The sequence below is a fragment of the Camelus ferus genome, chromosome 25 (assembly GCF_009834535.1).
Source record: "Camelus ferus isolate YT-003-E chromosome 25, BCGSAC_Cfer_1.0, whole genome shotgun sequence".
Taxonomy (NCBI): Eukaryota; Metazoa; Chordata; class Mammalia; order Artiodactyla; family Camelidae; genus Camelus; species Camelus ferus.
The window spans coordinates 33113483-33130576 of record NC_045720.1 but is presented as its reverse complement, the minus strand read 5'-3'; the positions used below and the strand labels follow the sequence as shown (position 1 = coordinate 33130576).

The following is a 17094-nucleotide window of genomic DNA, read 5'->3' as shown; positions in this document are numbered from 1 at the left end:
GTATTAATACTGACCCTCTCCAGCACTTGGGACTTTTCAGGTTAGGCCCACCCGGCTTCTATTTTTACTCTAGTCTAAACTGTGGTCATATGGATGGCAAAATAAATACTGGAATATTCTGGTTTGGGAGGGGGAGAGGCAGCAGAGCTTGTAATAACACGGCTGCAAACCTCTTGCTTCCTTCTGTTTGATATTCCAAAAAAGGAAGAAAGCACATCTTGGAGCACATCTGTAAGTCATGAACGCTTTCCTTGTGCGTCTCACACATCCTCGACGTAATCCCGCTCCCCGTCCCAGGCGTTGCTTTGATAAGCGCAGTGCTTCATGGAGCCCTGTTTTTGGGGTCAACAAATTTACTTCAAAACAAAGGTGGCTTCCCTTGTCTTCCCGGATCAAGACTCCAAACCCTTTACCACACGCAGGAGTAAGAATTTTTGGTGTGTTCTGCATTGATCCCCCACAATTTCTGCCCCTCACCCCCTACCTCCCGGTTGACTTCCTTGTTGCTAAGGAGGAAGACTGGTTTTTGTTTAGTATTAGCAGTAAACCAGTCTCAGGAAGAGTGTTTCTTTCTTTTTTTTTTTTTAAATATTGATTGAATTTTATAATACAAAGGTTTTGAAATTCAAAAGTGACAAAAGGGCCTAAAGGGGAAATTCTCTCCAGGTGAGACATTTTGCATTTAATTAATTATCCGTAATTTCTCTAGGTTACAAAGCACCAAGTATGTCAAGAATTTAGGTGCAAGATTTAGATTTCTTTCTGCTTGGTTTATTTAGTTAAGGGTTCTTCTTCATGAAATGATGGATTATAGAAACTGAGGGCTTTGGAACAGGGAGAGTTTGTAGAGTGGTATGTCAGTGATGTGATCATTGGTGGGTGGGCATATTCTCAGTGAATCTGTGTGATGAGGGCTATTCCCTGTACCAAGTTCTCGATTAAAGAGAAATGTGACCGGGGACCTGTATCCTATCTGTTCTGTGTGTCATAATGTTTGGGGGCAGAGGAGGGGCCCATCATTCTGCTAAATAAGCTTCTCGGTCATCATATCTGAGATGCTGGTTTAAATTTACCCAGCAAACCCCTTACTGAGCCAGGTACCGGTCTTGTAGACTCATGGTAGGAAGAAAAATAATTTTGAAACACTGGCTACACCTACAGTGAAGCACCTTCTCTGAAAATGCTGTTGAATCTGTTGAATCATAAATGTAAATTCAGATGAGCCAAGTAATCCTTTGGCAAGATTTTTTTGCTGTTTTTCTTAACAGGCTGATTATTGTGCTGAGCATTTTATTAGCAAAAGATTTTATTTGAGCTTTGTTGGCTAGGAAATCTAACTGCTTTGAACCACATTCAGTTCTTTTTTTAAACAAAGGGGAGAATTTCTACTGTTAAGTACACTAACTCAGTGTTACTTTTTAAAACGCTTTCCAGCCATTTAAATGTTCCCCAGAGACTTAGTGTCGTGCCCGGCTCATGGGAGACCTTCTCAATGAGCTGGCAGCTTCTTCTAAGGTCATCCTTATCTTTCTGGTAGTCCTCCTCACGGCGTACGGCTGAATTCCAGACTGCCTTTTTTAAAAAGAGACCTAGTGAGAGTACCTTCATTTAATTTTCCCTGATGTGAAGTAACCAGGTAATTTATTTAAAATACATGGTTATTTGCTTTCACCAAATGGCTTAAAGCTTGGGTTCAGCCTTTCAGAAAAAACGGGTCCTCTCCTGCTCTTTGTTGAACCTTTACCACATGAGCAGTAAGGGAGGCAGAAAATACCAGGCCTGGTCCCGGTTCTGGGACCTTTTCAAGGAATCCACATCCTCAGTGGTGAGGTAAGAGTCCCGCCCTGTGTGTAGCGTCCAGCGGGCAAACCCACCGTGACCGGCAGGTTCCAAATGAGGGGTTCAGACGTGAAGGATTGTAAACTGATACTGTAGGAACTCTGTCGTCCACTGTGCCTTGGTTTGTTTCGTAGAACTAGTTGAATTTTTCCAGTTGCCCATGATTTGACTTTTTAAAAATTTGTTTTTTAATACATCATATTTATGGGCAGCCTAGTCATCTTTTTGCCTCACTTCGCACCAAAATGTGATTCTACCTTCCTAGAACCTGATTTTTTTTCTTTTCAGGATTGGATTTTTTTTCCAAATACGCACCAGTAAATAATTTAAACTAATTCCCCACTTTATGGAAGGTATGCTGAAGTGTTTCTTAAAGTTAGAGACTTAAGATTTTTATGTAATTAAGGACTAGTCTAGGTGTTTGAAGCAGGGCTGAGCTAAAGATCTTAAGGATTTCTTAAGTAGGGATTTAAGAATTTGCTTGACCTCGCCTTTGACCTCAGCTTTGTAGGTATTATCTACAGGATAGTAGAGTAGGCCTAGGACATAGGGCATTGTTTAGGGACCAGGTAATTTTCTGTAAACAAACCCTTAAAATAAGTGCTTGGTAAATACAGTTCTGTTTGCTTGTAAACATATAGTGCAGCCACGTCTCATATGTTCAAGGACAACAGTATCTTTTCCCAGCAATAAACGTAAGTTTCTTTCCTTTTATTGTATCTTTGGCTTGGATGGGACGCCTGATAGAGATGAAGGTATTACTAAAAATGAATGATTGACACTTGATGTACATGGCCCCGGACAGCCTTCCTATGGACAATTTACAGGACGTTAGACAGAGAAGAAGTTGCTAAGCTAGACCTCTAATTCTTGACACAGATTTTTCCCCCCATCTATGATGCCAAGAAGGCTAGTTCTGAAAGATGTTAAAGTGATTTTCTAGGGGGAGAATTTCCATGGCCAAAGTTTGAAAGTGCTGGATGAAGCAGAGTTCAACATAACTGTTTATTACAGTTCTTCTAGGGGCCTTTATTATGATGACATGTGAATCACAAGGAGGGGAGGGAGAGGGGGGCACAGCACGGCCAACACTCTCAATGCGCACAGACTTCGCAGCCTGGACTTGGACGTGAATCCCTGCTCCCCACTTCTGAGCTGTAGGTCTTTGGACAAGCCTCAGTTCCTTGGTCTGCACTGGAGATTGTTGAGGTGATTAAATGGGCCAGTGCTTATAAAACCCTTAGCACAAAATGCCTAGCACATAATAAACACTTAACAGTTAGCGGCAGCTAATCCTTCTGAACCCCAGGCTGACCGGCTCCGATCGCATCATGTCGTGGGGCATTGCAGTGCAATAGAGCGAGCCCAGAACCAGGTGCCAGATGTTCTGGGCTCCAGTTTGGCCACCAGTTAGACTGAATGGTTTTAAGTGACTTGGCCACTATGGTGTTGTGTGTCTCCCGTTTGAAACAAATAGGTGGTCTTGATGCTTATAACATCCAGTCAAGCTCTAAGACACGTTCCTTTGGGCTCTACCTAAGTCAGAATTGGCAAGTTCATCTTAAGGGCAAGTAAGTCATCCTCTGTGAGACCTTGTGGGAGAAAATTTTAACTATTATTTCATTTACCATGGTGTGTTAGCTAGTCATAAAATACTTTATAGTTATTATTAAGTCACCTCTGGAAAGATAAGCTGAAGTTACAACCAGCTTGGTGTTTCATAGTCACCATAGAAGTTAATATGCGTCTGAATCGAAATCAGGATGAGACTTTATCCTAAAACTAAGAGGCATCTTGTAGGTGTTGGTTTTCTATGATGTGATACAGAATGTCATATCAGGCCACATGCATCTTTAATTTTTATGTCCAAAGGCTAATTTTCTGACAGCTGGGACCGAGGGTGTGTGGTGTCCATAAATAGCTTGTTATCAACCTAAGCTTAAACTGTAACTTTAACACCTACTGCTTTGCGCTTTAATTATCTGGACCACTGTCTATCGGTCTCACTGGTTTAAGGCATTTAGAGGACATTCATCTAGTAGATAAGGCAGTGTACCTTTCAAAGAAGACCTTGAGTTTCTAAATAACAGATTTCCAGCCTGGCAGTTTGAAACATGGTATTTGTCGGATGTTGGGGTTACCTCCACAAGAAAAATCCGACAAGTAGGTTTGTTCAGTGGCCTCTCCCACAAATCTTCTCTGTGGAGAAAATAGGCAGGTTTGTGATATTTCTTACTAAAACCGAGGTTAGTGCACTTACGGTCCTCCAGGCACTGAATCAGCATTTTCTCTGTTCATGCTTATTAAAAACACCATTAAAGTTTGGGCTGAATCATTTTGTCAGAATACTAGTTTTCATCATCCTCAATATGCGAGGCCTCGATCACCACTGCTTTTCTCAGTTTTCTCTCCTTAGAGGAGTTTATTTCCCCCTTAAGGGTTCTGCATAAAGGAAATTGGTGTCACCAGGTCTCTTGGTGGAGTTTTTCTGTCACGGAGCCTGTGATTTGTAGAGGAAGTGGCAGCAGCTGACACTGGAAATGCAGGTGAGGCCATGTGGGTAAAAAGGTGTCTTTCAAGACACAGGAGTTTTTCTTCCATCCTATAGGTGATAGGGAGCCAATAAAGGGTTTTTAGGAGGGGAGTGATGTGGTCATATTTAAGAATGGTCCCTCTGGGATGGGGAGGGTATCACGCAGTGGTGGAGCGCGTGCTTCGCATGCATGAGGTCCTGGGCTCAATCCCCTGTACCTCTATTAAAATAAATAAGTAAATAAATAAACCAAATTACCTCCCCCCAAGAGAAAAACAAAACAAACAAAAAATAAACAGTAAAGAAAAAAAAAAAAAGAATAGTCCCTCTGCAAACAGTGGATTCAAAGACAGAGGCTTGCAGGGTGGCCAAGGGAAGGGGCCTCTGTACTGGCCCAGGCCCCAGACGACCAGGTGGCTGCTGTTTGGGGGATACGGAGGAAGGGGTGGAGTTGAGGAGGTGAGCACGTGTCCTGCCTGCCCTCTCGGCATTGTGGGAGTGCAAGCCTCGGTCAGGGTGCCTTCTCCCCCGGGAAGAGCTGCCCCCTCTCTGGAGGCAGTTCCGTGCTCCGCTTCTGTGGCCGAGCGTGGCATAAAGCAGGAAGCTCCATTTGGGTCTGCAGTACGTTCTCCCCGACGTGGTACCGAGTTGCTCTCCTCAGCTTCCCTTTGCTCTCCTGTACGCACATCTTGCATTAGCCAAGGGGGAAGAGGTCTGAAAGATCAGCTTTGTTTTTCTTCCAGCTTGTACTCTGAGCCCTGTTAGCCAACAGCATTGGCACTGCCTCACAGAAATGGCCAGTCCCAAATTAAACAGCCTCGTTAGGAAACCCTGCCATCGGGCTGCAGCTCTGCCCTCCTGGGCTGTGCCTCTGCCCACCGCCCACCCTCGTCCACCCCCGGGTGACTTTAGTCCAGTGTCTCTGTCCGTCCCATCGAGCGTGAGAGTGCTCAGTGTGTCTGGGGGGCTTCTGCGTAGTGAGGCCAGTCACAGTTAGCTAGGTGAGAGGCAGTGCTCTTGAGTCACCCCTTTTCTTGGCTTTGGAGAGATGCACGTCTCGCCTCGAGGGAGGTTAGTGCATAATTCATTTCCCTCTCCAGGCAATCTTTTCAGCACAGAGTGCGGAGTCTTCACAAAAGGAACTGTCATGTTTGCAAGGGTGTTTTTTTGTTTAAAAGGAGAGACAAATGGAGGTGTTCTTTGCACATTATCTGCTGCAGAGTGACAAGGAGCCTGCATGTATTAAATTGGACTCTATGGAAGGATATTGGTCATTCCTCTTAGGTGCCTGGTGCCCCTGACGTCAGCACAGGAGATAACTTCTAGTGTGATGTCAAAATTATTTGCACCACACTGGAGGGTGAAGGGACAAACACTTTTAGCTGCCCTTGAGCGCATTAAACATCCCATCAGCCTCAGGACCACCCTGAGGCCCTGCAGAGCCCAAGTGGTCCAGACCAAGCCAGCTTTTCTAGACGCATCCTAACCCTCCACCCCAAGTCTTGTAGTAATTCAGGCCTGACAGCTTCTTTCCTCCTCAGGAGCTGGTTGTCCTGGAGAAGTCAGTTTTGCTTATCGAGCTACCTGATGCGGTTGAACTACGAGGTGGGCAGAATTCTTTGGGAGACAATTTTGGCCCATCTGCCTTTTAGTGTGACAGATGTGTCAGTCACCTAATGAACAGAAATTCAGTTTACAAATAGGGATTAAGTATGTTCGTGTGGCCCATGCCACCAAATACTTCTTTGACAGAGCCAAGAGGACAATGACAGTCATTCATTGTTGAGAAAAGGCAAACAGGTTTCAGCTTTGAAGACTCGAGGTTGCTTAAGAAGGTGCAATGCAAGTGTATGGAGGTTTGGGGCCAGTGATCTCCTGGGCTTTGTCTCAAGGTATTTTTAAATCTCCTCTTTGATTTCATCGTCAACCCATTGGTTTTTTAGTAGCGTGTTGTTTAGTCTCCATGCAGTCATTTTTTCCCCTAGTTTTTCTTTCTGTGGTTGATTTCTAGTTTCATGCCACTGTGGTTCGGAAAGATGTTTGAAATAATTTCTATCTTCTTAACTTTGTTGAGGCTTGTTTTGTGTCTGAGTATGTTGTCTATCCTAGAGAATGTTCCATGAGCACTTGAAAAGAATGTATGTTCTGGTTTTTTGGGTATGTAATGTCCTAAAAATACCAACCTAGTCTAACTGTTCAATTGAGTCATTTAGTATCTCCGGTGCCTTACTGATTTTCTGTCTGGAAGAGCTGTCCAGTGACGTTAGTGGGGTGTGACAAGTCTCCTACTATTATTGCGGTCCCATCAATTTCTCCCTTTATGTCTGTTAGCATTTGTTTTATGTATTGAGGTGCTCCTCTATTGGGTGCATGTATGTTAGTGAGTGTACCATCCTCTGCTTATATTGCTCCTTTCCTCGGCTTTGGATTGAAAGATTGTAACTGTAGGAATCCTGGAGATCTTGTGCAATGTGTTAACTCTGAAACCTGAGTCAAAGGCCAGTTTGTTTTCTGTAATCTCAATCGGCAAATATTTATTGAGTACCCATGTACTCAGAGGGGCAGGGAGCACACACAGGTCACTGAAGACCTGCCTTCTCCAAGTATACTCTGCTGAGGGGCAAGCGAAAATACACAAAGCCATGAAAAATCACAGTGAGAGTTCGTCCTAAACTGTTCATAGGCTGCAAAATCCAAAATAGTAGTTTGTAACAAAGGGACAGGACTAGAAAAATCAGATCATGTTTTGTAGACAGGATTTGAGAGGGTCCCCCAGGTGAAGTTCACAGGACAAAGTTTAAATTACTAACAGAACAGCAAACAAACAACCCAAGCAGTGTTTACTGAGCACCTGCTATATGCCAGATGCGGTGACTGCGGGGAGTTGGGGTGCATGAAAGATGGATGAGGCACAGTCCTTGCCCTCAGAGGAGCTGAGAGTCTACTAGGGGTCAGTTGAGTTGATGGGTGGACCGTGGAACGCAGGGCTCCTGAAACAGTCAGTACACAAGCTTTGGGAATTACAGCCTGGAACGGTGAGAGCCTTGGAAACCCGGATCATGCAGGATGGCCTCAGATTGAAGAAGAGTTAAGCCCTGAGTGTTCTAGCGGAAACATTCCAGCACGCTCTTGGCTCAGGGTAGTCCCTCAGTGCCTGCAGGCCAGACCACCGGGAAACCAGTCCCTAAGGTTTCAGTTCTCAGAATGGGCTGATGTGGTCGCTCAGACAAAGTGGGCTCCCCTACTTTTCCGTTGTTTGGCCCTGAAGCCTGGAGAATAAAGGCTGAGGTTCGGGCTGGCCCCATTGTCCTTTAAGGAAGGTAACAGCCCCCATGACAGCTGGAACAGAAGGCTTTAAGAGGAAATCTAATAAGAGCCATTGTAGTAAGGGAAACTTTTTTTTTTTTATGATTCCTATTAGGAACAAAAATTTAATTTGATTTTAAAAAAAGTAGGGCAATGATGAGTGTTGCCTGTTTCCAAACACAAATGTTTTCAAGCTGCTGTATTTGTTTCTGGGCTTTCGTGAGATGCTGATGGTAAAATATCAATTTACTAAAACCATTTAAGAAGAACTGTACATGTTCTCTGCCTCCAGTTCATGCGTGCTGCTCTCTTGGCAGGATTAGGTTGAATTTTAACACCGAAACTCTTACTGAAGCGCTAAGAAGCTGTAGAGCTGGTAATTTAGTAGACGATCCCTCTCCATATTCAGCGTGTGAGTTGCTGTCGTTACCAAGTGCCAGGAGTGTAAAAAGAATGTGCCCCTGTGGGTTTATCTGCATTTGTCATTAAAGCTCTGCTGAGCCAGTGAGACCTAGACGCACGGCTTGTGGTGGGCTGTCACCCTGGTCCCTGAGCCTCGTAGGCACTGCTCCCGACGGGTGTCATCTGGGCTGTGGTGGGGAGCCCTGGATAGCCTGCCTGTCCTCCCCGGGAGCTGCCAGTGGGGGCCAGGTAGTGGCGATGCTCTGAGCGTGGCCAGGCCTGCAGCCATCCAGGGGGCCTTGGAGGATCCCTGGTGGTGCTTTTGCCTAAGCACACTAACACATCTCCAAGAATGTCTTAAATACTTAGAGCGTTTTGTAGCTTTTCTAGTAAGGGAGCCTCTCAGCGACTGTGACAACAAGAATGCGTGAGATGGTCACTGGGGCCCCTGGAACTCAGACAGGTTTAGTGGAGCGCAGTGAAAGGAGTCTGGGAGAGACACTGCGGTCCCTGAGCCATCTTCACACCACTGAGTTAGGCTACACAGGCCTCCCTTGGAGGCCTTCGTCTGTGGTCAGCCCTTGACATGATGCAGTTTGTCAGGGGGTCCTGAGGAAGGGAAGGGCCAGAAATGTGGGTTGAGGGGGAAGGTAGTCACCGAGGTGTAAACCTGAAGAGTAAGTTCAATAAGCTCATTTCCTAATCGCTCACCATCCTGAACCCCTTCTCTTTCCTTTCTCAGCGGGCAGAGCTGACATCCGATAAAGACATGTACCTTGACAACAGCTCCATTGAAGAAGCTTCCGGAGTGTATCCTATTGATGACGACGACTATGCGTCTGCGTCAGGCTCGGGTAAGGCTGGCTACATCCACGCTCACCTCTGTTTTCATGCTTGTACATGCTCGTGCGCGCGCGCACACACACACACACACACACACACACACACACACACACACACACTACTGGAACTTACTTCTTAGAAACAGCAGGTAGGATGCGCAGTGGTTAAGAGCATGCTCTGTGGAGTCCAGGAGCCTGGCTGTGAAATCTAGCTCTCCACCACTTAAGCTGTGAGATCTTGGGAGCGTGTTTAACTTGGCTGAACCTCAGTTTCCTCATTTATAAGATGGACAGTAATGACAGTGCCTACCACACGGGCTTGTCAGGAGGATAAAAGGGGTTGATGCATATGTAGCTCTCAGAGTTTGCTGCTTGGCATGTAGTCAGTTGTCCCATCAACATTAGCTTTTATTTTATTATTAAGGCTTTCAGAGTGATGTCATGGAAACCACCCTTAGTGAAATCCCTCAAACACTAGTTTCATAAAACCGCCAACCCTGCATTAAAGATGATAAATGAGACTAAGGAGAGTGATACTTTCTTGTTCCTAGTGTATTGCTCTAAAGTAGGAGGGAGAAAGTAGCAGCCAAGTAAAATGATTGCTCAGTGATATACTCAGCTCCCATGGTGTATCAGTTATCTATTGCCTCAGTGGTGCCTCGTAACAAATCACCCCACACGATAGTGGCTAAAAGCAACGATTGTTTATTTAGCTCATTATTCTGCATGGTGGCAGTTAGGCTGGGCTAACTGGGCTCCATCACGTGTCAGTGGTCAGCTGCAGGTTGGATTTGCCACTTTGTTGTTCTTGTTGACTCTCTCATAACCTTGGGGCAACTGGGCAGACCTGGCTCTGGTCCCTTCAGTCTCTCATCCTCCAAAAGTTCAGCTGTTTATCTTCAGGGAAGAAGCAGAGATCCCAAGAGAGCAAGCAGGAGTGTGCAAAGCCTCTTAATGCCTAGGCAATTTCACTCCCACATTTGATTGGTCAAAGCCAGTCAGAAGGCCAGCCCAGACTCCACCTCTTAGGAGCTGCAGGGTCACATGGCAGAGGAAGTGGAGACTGGGGGGAATAAAGGACTTGTCCATTTTTGTGGTCTACCATGCCTGGTAAATGTCTCACCTGTGCCAGGATTGGCCCCCAAGGAGCTGAAAGAGGGAGAGTTTGTGCATGTGCTAATGGTCAGGGCAGGAACTCGAGGCCAACAGCATGCTGGGAAAGTCTCATCCAGGGTTCTTCCTTGACTTGAGTTTTCATTGTCCGTTGAATAGACATTAGAAGTGATGCTGAATGGAGATGTCTCACCATCAGATTGGCCTGGGCTTCAGAATGACCCAGAACCAAGTAAAATTAGTTGTGTCCCTGGTGGAGATAAAGCTATCTGAGTGAGTGTTTTAGGTTGGAAAACAGCAAGTCTGAGAAAGAAAGAGAGGTGGTGGCTGACCTAGTAACAGTGAGCTTACAGTGCAGTCCTAGTGTAAAAATAGCCCTGGTTATTCTGGGGAGGGCGATAGATATCACACACACAGGATGAGTGTGAAAAGTTGTTCTCTGTAGCCCACAACTCTATTAATATCGTTCACTCCTGGCACCTCAATTTTTTTTCTTCAGCACCTCCAAAGTGCTTTGTAACTGTCTTCTTCAGCATGTCCCAGGAAATAATACATGTGGACACTTTTGGGTCCCCATCTCACAGATCTTAGGATCTACGAGGTGTTAGAGATTTATAGAGTTTGTCATTTTGCCTGGTGTCTGCCAAGATTGTCCTTAAGCTTAATATAAAGAATGTAGGTTCAGTCTCGCTCCTCTGGCAGCCCCCACACCCCACACCCAGGTGAAAGGGGTTTGAAGTGGCTCATCTGAAATCCTGAACCACTCGTCAGACAGATCGAGCTGAGACCACATTGCTTTTGCCTTGGCTTCAGCCTTGGGCAGGTCATTGCGGCAAAGAAGTGGATCATCCTAAATTTTGGAAACCTCCTGGCACTGCACTGGGGATGTGGATTTTCAGCTTAAAGGTAGTAGAAGTTGTAACTAAAAATGGAAAGAGAGGTGGGGGATGGATAAATTAGGAGTTTGGGATTAGCAGATACAAACTACTATATATAAAATGGATAAGCAACAAGGGTCCTACTGTACAGCACAGAGAACTATATTCAATATCCTGTAATAAACCATAATTGAAAAGACTATGAAAGAATACATATATATTTATAAGTGAATCACTTTACCGTGTACCAGAAGCTAACGCAAAGTTGTACATCAACTATACTTCAATAAAAATTTTTAAAAGAAGAAACTCAGGATTATAACAACAAAAAAATTGTAAAGCCCTGGCTGTGTGTCAGGCACTGTTCCCAGCCTTTTAACGTCTCTGTGAGGATAGATTCTATTGTCTCCATGTTCCACGTGGGAAAACCTGAGGCTCAGGGAGATCCAGTAACTTGCCTTAGATCTCACGGTTGGAAAGTAATGGAGCTGGGCCAGGGGCCGGGGAGCTGGGCTTGAGAGTGTGTTCTTTTTCAGTTCTCTGCTCTACTGCCTCCTCGTGTCAAAAAAAGCTCCAGCCTTGAATGAGGAGACCTGACTAGTTGATGCCCAGCCCCAGCTGGTACCAGGGATCCTCCCGGGCTTTGGCCAGTGTTCCCCCTGTACCGTGCTATATTCATGGACTCAGGGTGGGCACTGGTGGATGTGAAAACTTCAGCCATTCACTTAAGCACTTCATGGGCATTCACTATGTACCAGACCCTATGGCATATTCTTGGAACATAGAGATGAAAGATTAGGTCCCTGTCCTCAAGCCACCAATAGTCTGATGGGAAAAATGTAGAAATGAGAAAAAAAAAATCATTGTTACACCATGTCGTGGCCAATATAACAGAGGAAGATGTGTACAACAGAAACTTAAGAGTTAAGTGTAGAGTTCTGGTTAAAGATGGCAGATTGAACACACATGCCTTCCAATGCTCAGCTAAACCGACAGGAGAGAAATTGGGCCTACACTCACAAGGACACACAAGACAGTACAGGAGGCAAAGGGCACAATGTTTTGAAAGCTGGGAAGCAGATGGGCTGGTAGTAACAGACTTGGCAGATGTGAGAAAGCTGAGTTAGCCAGTGGGGGGGGTGGGGAGAGCCAGGAAGCATCCCTGTGGGGCCCCAGAATTGATGGCATTAGATGGAGGCTGAGAGTGATACTAAACTCAGGATGATTGGTTGAAAGTCTGCTTAAGAAACAAGGAGATTCTCTTAATTCCTTCCCACCATAATGCAGCAAAGGGACAGATGCTCCGACCTCAGAAGGAAACTGGAGGCTTATTACCTGGGAAGGTAGAACAGAGGGTCTTTGGACTAGGCATGTACCAGCACAGATGGGGCTGGGGGTACCACCTGGAAAACAGGGAGAAAAAGTTCTTAGATGAAAAGCTGCTTAATGCAGAGATATTCCCACCTGTCTCCTCCCAGCCAGTTCCCGGAACACCGACAGTCTGGCCTTCACCCTCTCTAGGGAATTGGATCAACTCGGAGGAAACAGCTCCGAGGCACTGGCACTGGCAGCTCTCCAACAAAACGCACAACTCTGACTGGTGGTGCCCATGTTTGACAAGCCTCTCCCATGTGCCCAGAGCTTCTAGTAGCTTCTCAGCCTTTGCTTCTTAAGTGTGAGAAGACAACCAAGGCTCTCCAGACATTTATGGGTAGTAACTCCTGAAAGACAGAGACCTCCCCACACCCCGAAATTGGAAGAGAACAGAAACTCACAGGGGGAGAACTTAGAGAAAAACTTAATACATTTGGAGAGATAAGAAGATGCTTTAGTAGTGAAACAACAAGAGGATCCTATAAAAAAGGAACATTCTGAGAGTTTCAAGAGTCCCTGGAGAGTTGGACCTGCCATGTTAGAAATGAAAAACTCGTTAGGACTTGAGATAATTCAGGAATAGTTATTCATTCATTCAACAGGTGTTTAATACTGACCCCCTGCATGGGGCACAGACACCGTTCTAGGTGCTAGGAACACTTCAGGAAATAAAATCTAATGATGATTTCTCTGATGGTGGAATAATCTTATTTATTCCTCACTGTATTTCTGTTTCCCAGTTTCACTTGTGAAAGTGTATTTTTTTTAACATGTTCTTTTTATAAGTAAGAGAAAAAAAATTTTTTTTAAAGGAGAAACTCAGTGAACTGTGGAAACAGAGAAAGAAACAGTTGGGCAATGGACAGAGAGGGGATGACGTTGATTCTGGCAGGAGAGAGTGTAAGCGGGAGTTTCCCAGGTGGAAACGGGCTCTGGGCTGAGGCATCTCAGGCAGAGAGGATGGTGAGAGGTAGAAGTCAGGGATGAGGGAGATGTGATCAGGAGGGCTCCCAGGTTTCTGGCTGGGACAAGAGCATCAATCTTTTTCATAAAGAGAATATATAGAGTACATGAGCCACCTGAGGTGGGTCACTCATCTGTCTCCAGTGTAAGAAGTGCCAGCTTGACATCAAGCAACCTAAGTGTCCATCGATAGATAATTGAATAAAGAAGATGTGGTGTATATATGTGTGTGTGTGTGTATATATACACACACACACACACACAATGGTATATTACTCAGCCATAAGAAAGGATAAAATAATGCCACTTGCAGCAACATAGATGGACTTGGAGATTATCATTCTAAGTAAAGTAAGTCAGACAGAGAAAGACAAATAACGTATGATATCACTTACATGTGGAACCTAAAAAATGGTACAAATGAACTTATTTGCAAAACAGAAATAGACTCACAGACATAGAAAACAAATTTACCAAAGGGGAAAGGATAAATTGGGAATTTGGGATTTGCAGATCCAAATAGATAAACAACAAGGTCCTACTGTGTATAGCACAGGGGACTATATTCAACAGCTTATAATAAACTATAATGGAAAAGAATATGAAAAAGAAAATATGTTTGTATCTGTAACTGAATCACTATGCTGAACACCAGAAACTAACACAACATTGTAAATCAACTATACTTCAATAAAAAAAAAAATTTTAAAGCGTCAGCTTGAGGGAATTTTCTACTTTACAAAATCTCTTCTCTCACAACAAATTCTCTACACCTAGTTTGATGATTCGTATTTGGAACTATTGTGAACCAAGAGAGCCTTGAAAGCCCTTAATTGAAAATTTTTCATTTATCTTTGAATTTTTTTTGTAAGAAGCAAAACAAGCATATTAAGTATAAAAACATTGACGGAAAATCAGGCAGGCTGATAGAAAAGAACAGTGCATTTCTGGAGCCATCATTATTAATGACTTATATTCATGTAACATTTTATGTGCACAGAATGCTTTCAAATATGTTATCTTGTTTGCACCCCTGAAAGTTAGTTGTTATCCCCATTTTAACAGGTGAAGAAACTAAGACTCAAGTATTATTTGCCCCACGTCACAGAGATAATAAATGCCAGAATCAGTGCTAAGTTTGTTTAGTGCCAGACCCAACATTGATTTCAAACGTCCCTTACCATTTTTTCGCTATATAATGAGAGTACAAACCAGAGACAGTCAGTATACTAAAATATTTTAAAATGAGCCACGGTTAGTCTCTGCACTGTTCCCAGTGTGTGACCTCTGACTCTTTGAACTGCTTGTTACAGCGACACGATTCTGGGCGGATTTTGAGGGTATTCATCATTTGTTCCTGTCTGAGGAAGCAGGTTAGCTGGAGTTACAGACTTTGAGGGCTTTTTCTTTTTTTTTTTTAAGTTGTTACAAATTTGACAGATGATCAACTTAAAAAGAATGCTATATTTGAATATAATTGTAAGAAATTTTCAAATATTATTCTTTGCCCAAAGACAAAAAAAGAAAAAGTATAGTGCCCCAGCTGGCAGTCAGTGGTCAGTCCTGTGGGCGTTGGGACTCTGTGAGACACTCAGGGTGCAAACCAGATGCAGACCCTTGGCCACATGGAGCTTCAGTCCCATAGGGGAAACTTCAGTCAACAGTTTCACAAATGAGTTGTTACAACTGATGATAAATGCAATTAGGGTAAGAAAGGTGGCGCTTAAAAAAAAAAAACATTTAACCGAGACTAATAGGAAGGGAGACCTTCTCTAAGGAATGACATTTGTGCTGAAGTCTGGAGACGAGTTAGGAATTCACTAGGTAAGGGCTTCTGGCCGAAGAACAGGGGACCACGGCTGGAGGTCAGGGGACAGCAGGGAGAATGATGCTGGAGGAAGCTGGCAGGGTCGGCCAGGGCTGGACCACATGGGGCTAGGCTGAGGCATTTTATGTTCATCTTGAGAGCAGCGGTGTGTCATTGTAATGGTTTTAAACAGGAGGGTGATGGGGTCACAGCCAGTTTGTGGACAGTGGACTGAAAGGGAGCTACTACAAAGAAGGTGGATACAGAGCTTCGTGGGAAGATGACAGTGGCTTGGATGAGGGTGGTCGCCCTGGAACTATAGAAAGGTGTTAGAGTGAGGACATAATAAGAAGGTGAAATCCACAGACCTGGGTGATGGGTTTGCTGTAGTCGTTGGAAGAGGGAGTGAGGGTGTGATTTAGAGGAATGGAGGGTTCCATCCACTGCAAGACAACCTGGGGAGAAGAAAGGTTTGTAGCGGGATGGGGAGGGAGAGGATGAGTTCTGTTTGAACAGGATAGAGATGTACCTTTGAATCATTCAAGTGAAAATGTCAAGTAGGCCAGCGGATATGTGGGTCTGATTTCAGAGGAGTGGCATAAGCTAGTGATGTCAACTTGGGTTTCGTTTGTATTTCGTTGGTGGGTGAAGCTGTGGGTAAGGGAGAAGCTGTAGAGTAAGAAGCAGCCTAGGGCTCAGCCTTAAGGAACTCTTCATGTTTCGTGTCCAGGTAGAAAAGAATGAGCCTGCAGAGGAGACTTACGAATAGCCGGAGAGGTGAGAGGAAAGCCAGAAAGTCAAAGTTATAGAAACCCAAAGAGAGTGTATTAAGAAGGAGGTGAGAGTTGACAGGTGTCCAGTGGTGCGAGGAGGTTCGATTCAGATGAGGACCACTCTGGAAAATGCCACTGGATATGGAATTGGAGAACAGGGATATTAACAAGACAGTACCAGTAGTGTGATGACAGGGGACATCTTACCAGAGCGGGCAGAGCAGGGAGTGGAGTAGATGGTGGGGAAAGGAGCTGGGGAGTACGTTCACTGCCAGCCATCAGAAAAGTCTGGCTCTAAAAGGGGGAGAGAGGGCAGTAGCTTGCTCAGATCAAGGGTCAGCGTGTGAGAGTCTTCCTTTTTTGTTATGTTCTAAAATGTAAAATGTAGCATATTTCAGCATAAAAAGGAAGACACCTCAAGAGTATGAGAGATTGAACATGCCAGTAAAAGGCTACTTGAGAATGTTCGAGATAATAATAGTATAGAAAAAAGGCCAGGCTACCCACAGATCCACTTTGAAATCACTTGTTCGTTTCTGTGAGGACGGCAGGAAGATTTGTGCTGAGTTAATGAGGAGCAGGTGTTTGGAAAGAGCGTGGCTGTCTGTCATTGTCAACCTCAGACAACATTGTCTAACCATGTAGAAGTCTGTGTCGTCATTCACATGCTCAGCTCACCTTTGCTCATTTTCCCAGGAGCTGATGAGGATGGAGAGAGTCCAGAGCTGACCACATTGCGACCACTTCCAAAGATACCGTTCACTAGTGCTGCTCCGAGAGTGGAAACCACGACGCTGAACAAGCTCCAGAACAAGATCCCTGCTCAGACGAAGGTGTGTTTTGTTTTGCCTTGTGTTGTCAGGTTATTGTAAAGTGCCTTTTTAAAAATTGTACAGCATGTTCCTTTTAAGAGGCACCATTCTAAATTGTGTAAGGACAAATGGTCTTTTCATCATTGGCCCAGTCACCCATGTGGCAGCTGGTTTACCACATGGTTCTTTTGTTTGTTTGTTTGCGGAGAAGGTAATTTGATTGATTGATTGACTGTTTATTTATTTATTTTTTAATGGAGGTACTGGGGATTGAACCCAGGACCTCGTGCATTCTAAGCATGCACTCTGCAACTGAGCTCTACCCGCCAACCCTTACCACATGTTTATTTGACCACTTGTCATGACTGAGTCTCTTGATGTTAGCAACCATTAGGACTCCGTAGCTTGAGACAAAAAACTCAGTTTTGGCATTTCGTGGTAGAGTTTCTCCT

At 44.5% G+C, this 17094-nt stretch overlaps 1 protein-coding gene across 2 annotated transcripts in view; it reads left to right on the top strand.

Moving 5' to 3' along the window:
* SDC2 (syndecan 2) overlaps positions 1-17094 on the top strand; it is a 103856-nt gene that overhangs the window by 79867 nt on the left and 6895 nt on the right. Inside the window, exons 1-3 of one of the 2 annotated variants that reach the window (XM_014565392.2) lie at positions 5945-5977; positions 8823-8934; positions 16527-16663. In XM_014565392.2, the coding sequence (XP_014420878.1) occupies positions 5960-5977; positions 8823-8934; positions 16527-16663 (267 nt within the window). In that variant the 5' untranslated portion in view covers positions 5945-5959. Of the gene's footprint in view, positions 1-5944; positions 5978-8822; positions 8935-16526; positions 16664-17094 lie in introns of those variants that run through there. The other variant, XM_006191965.3, reaches the window with a different exon arrangement.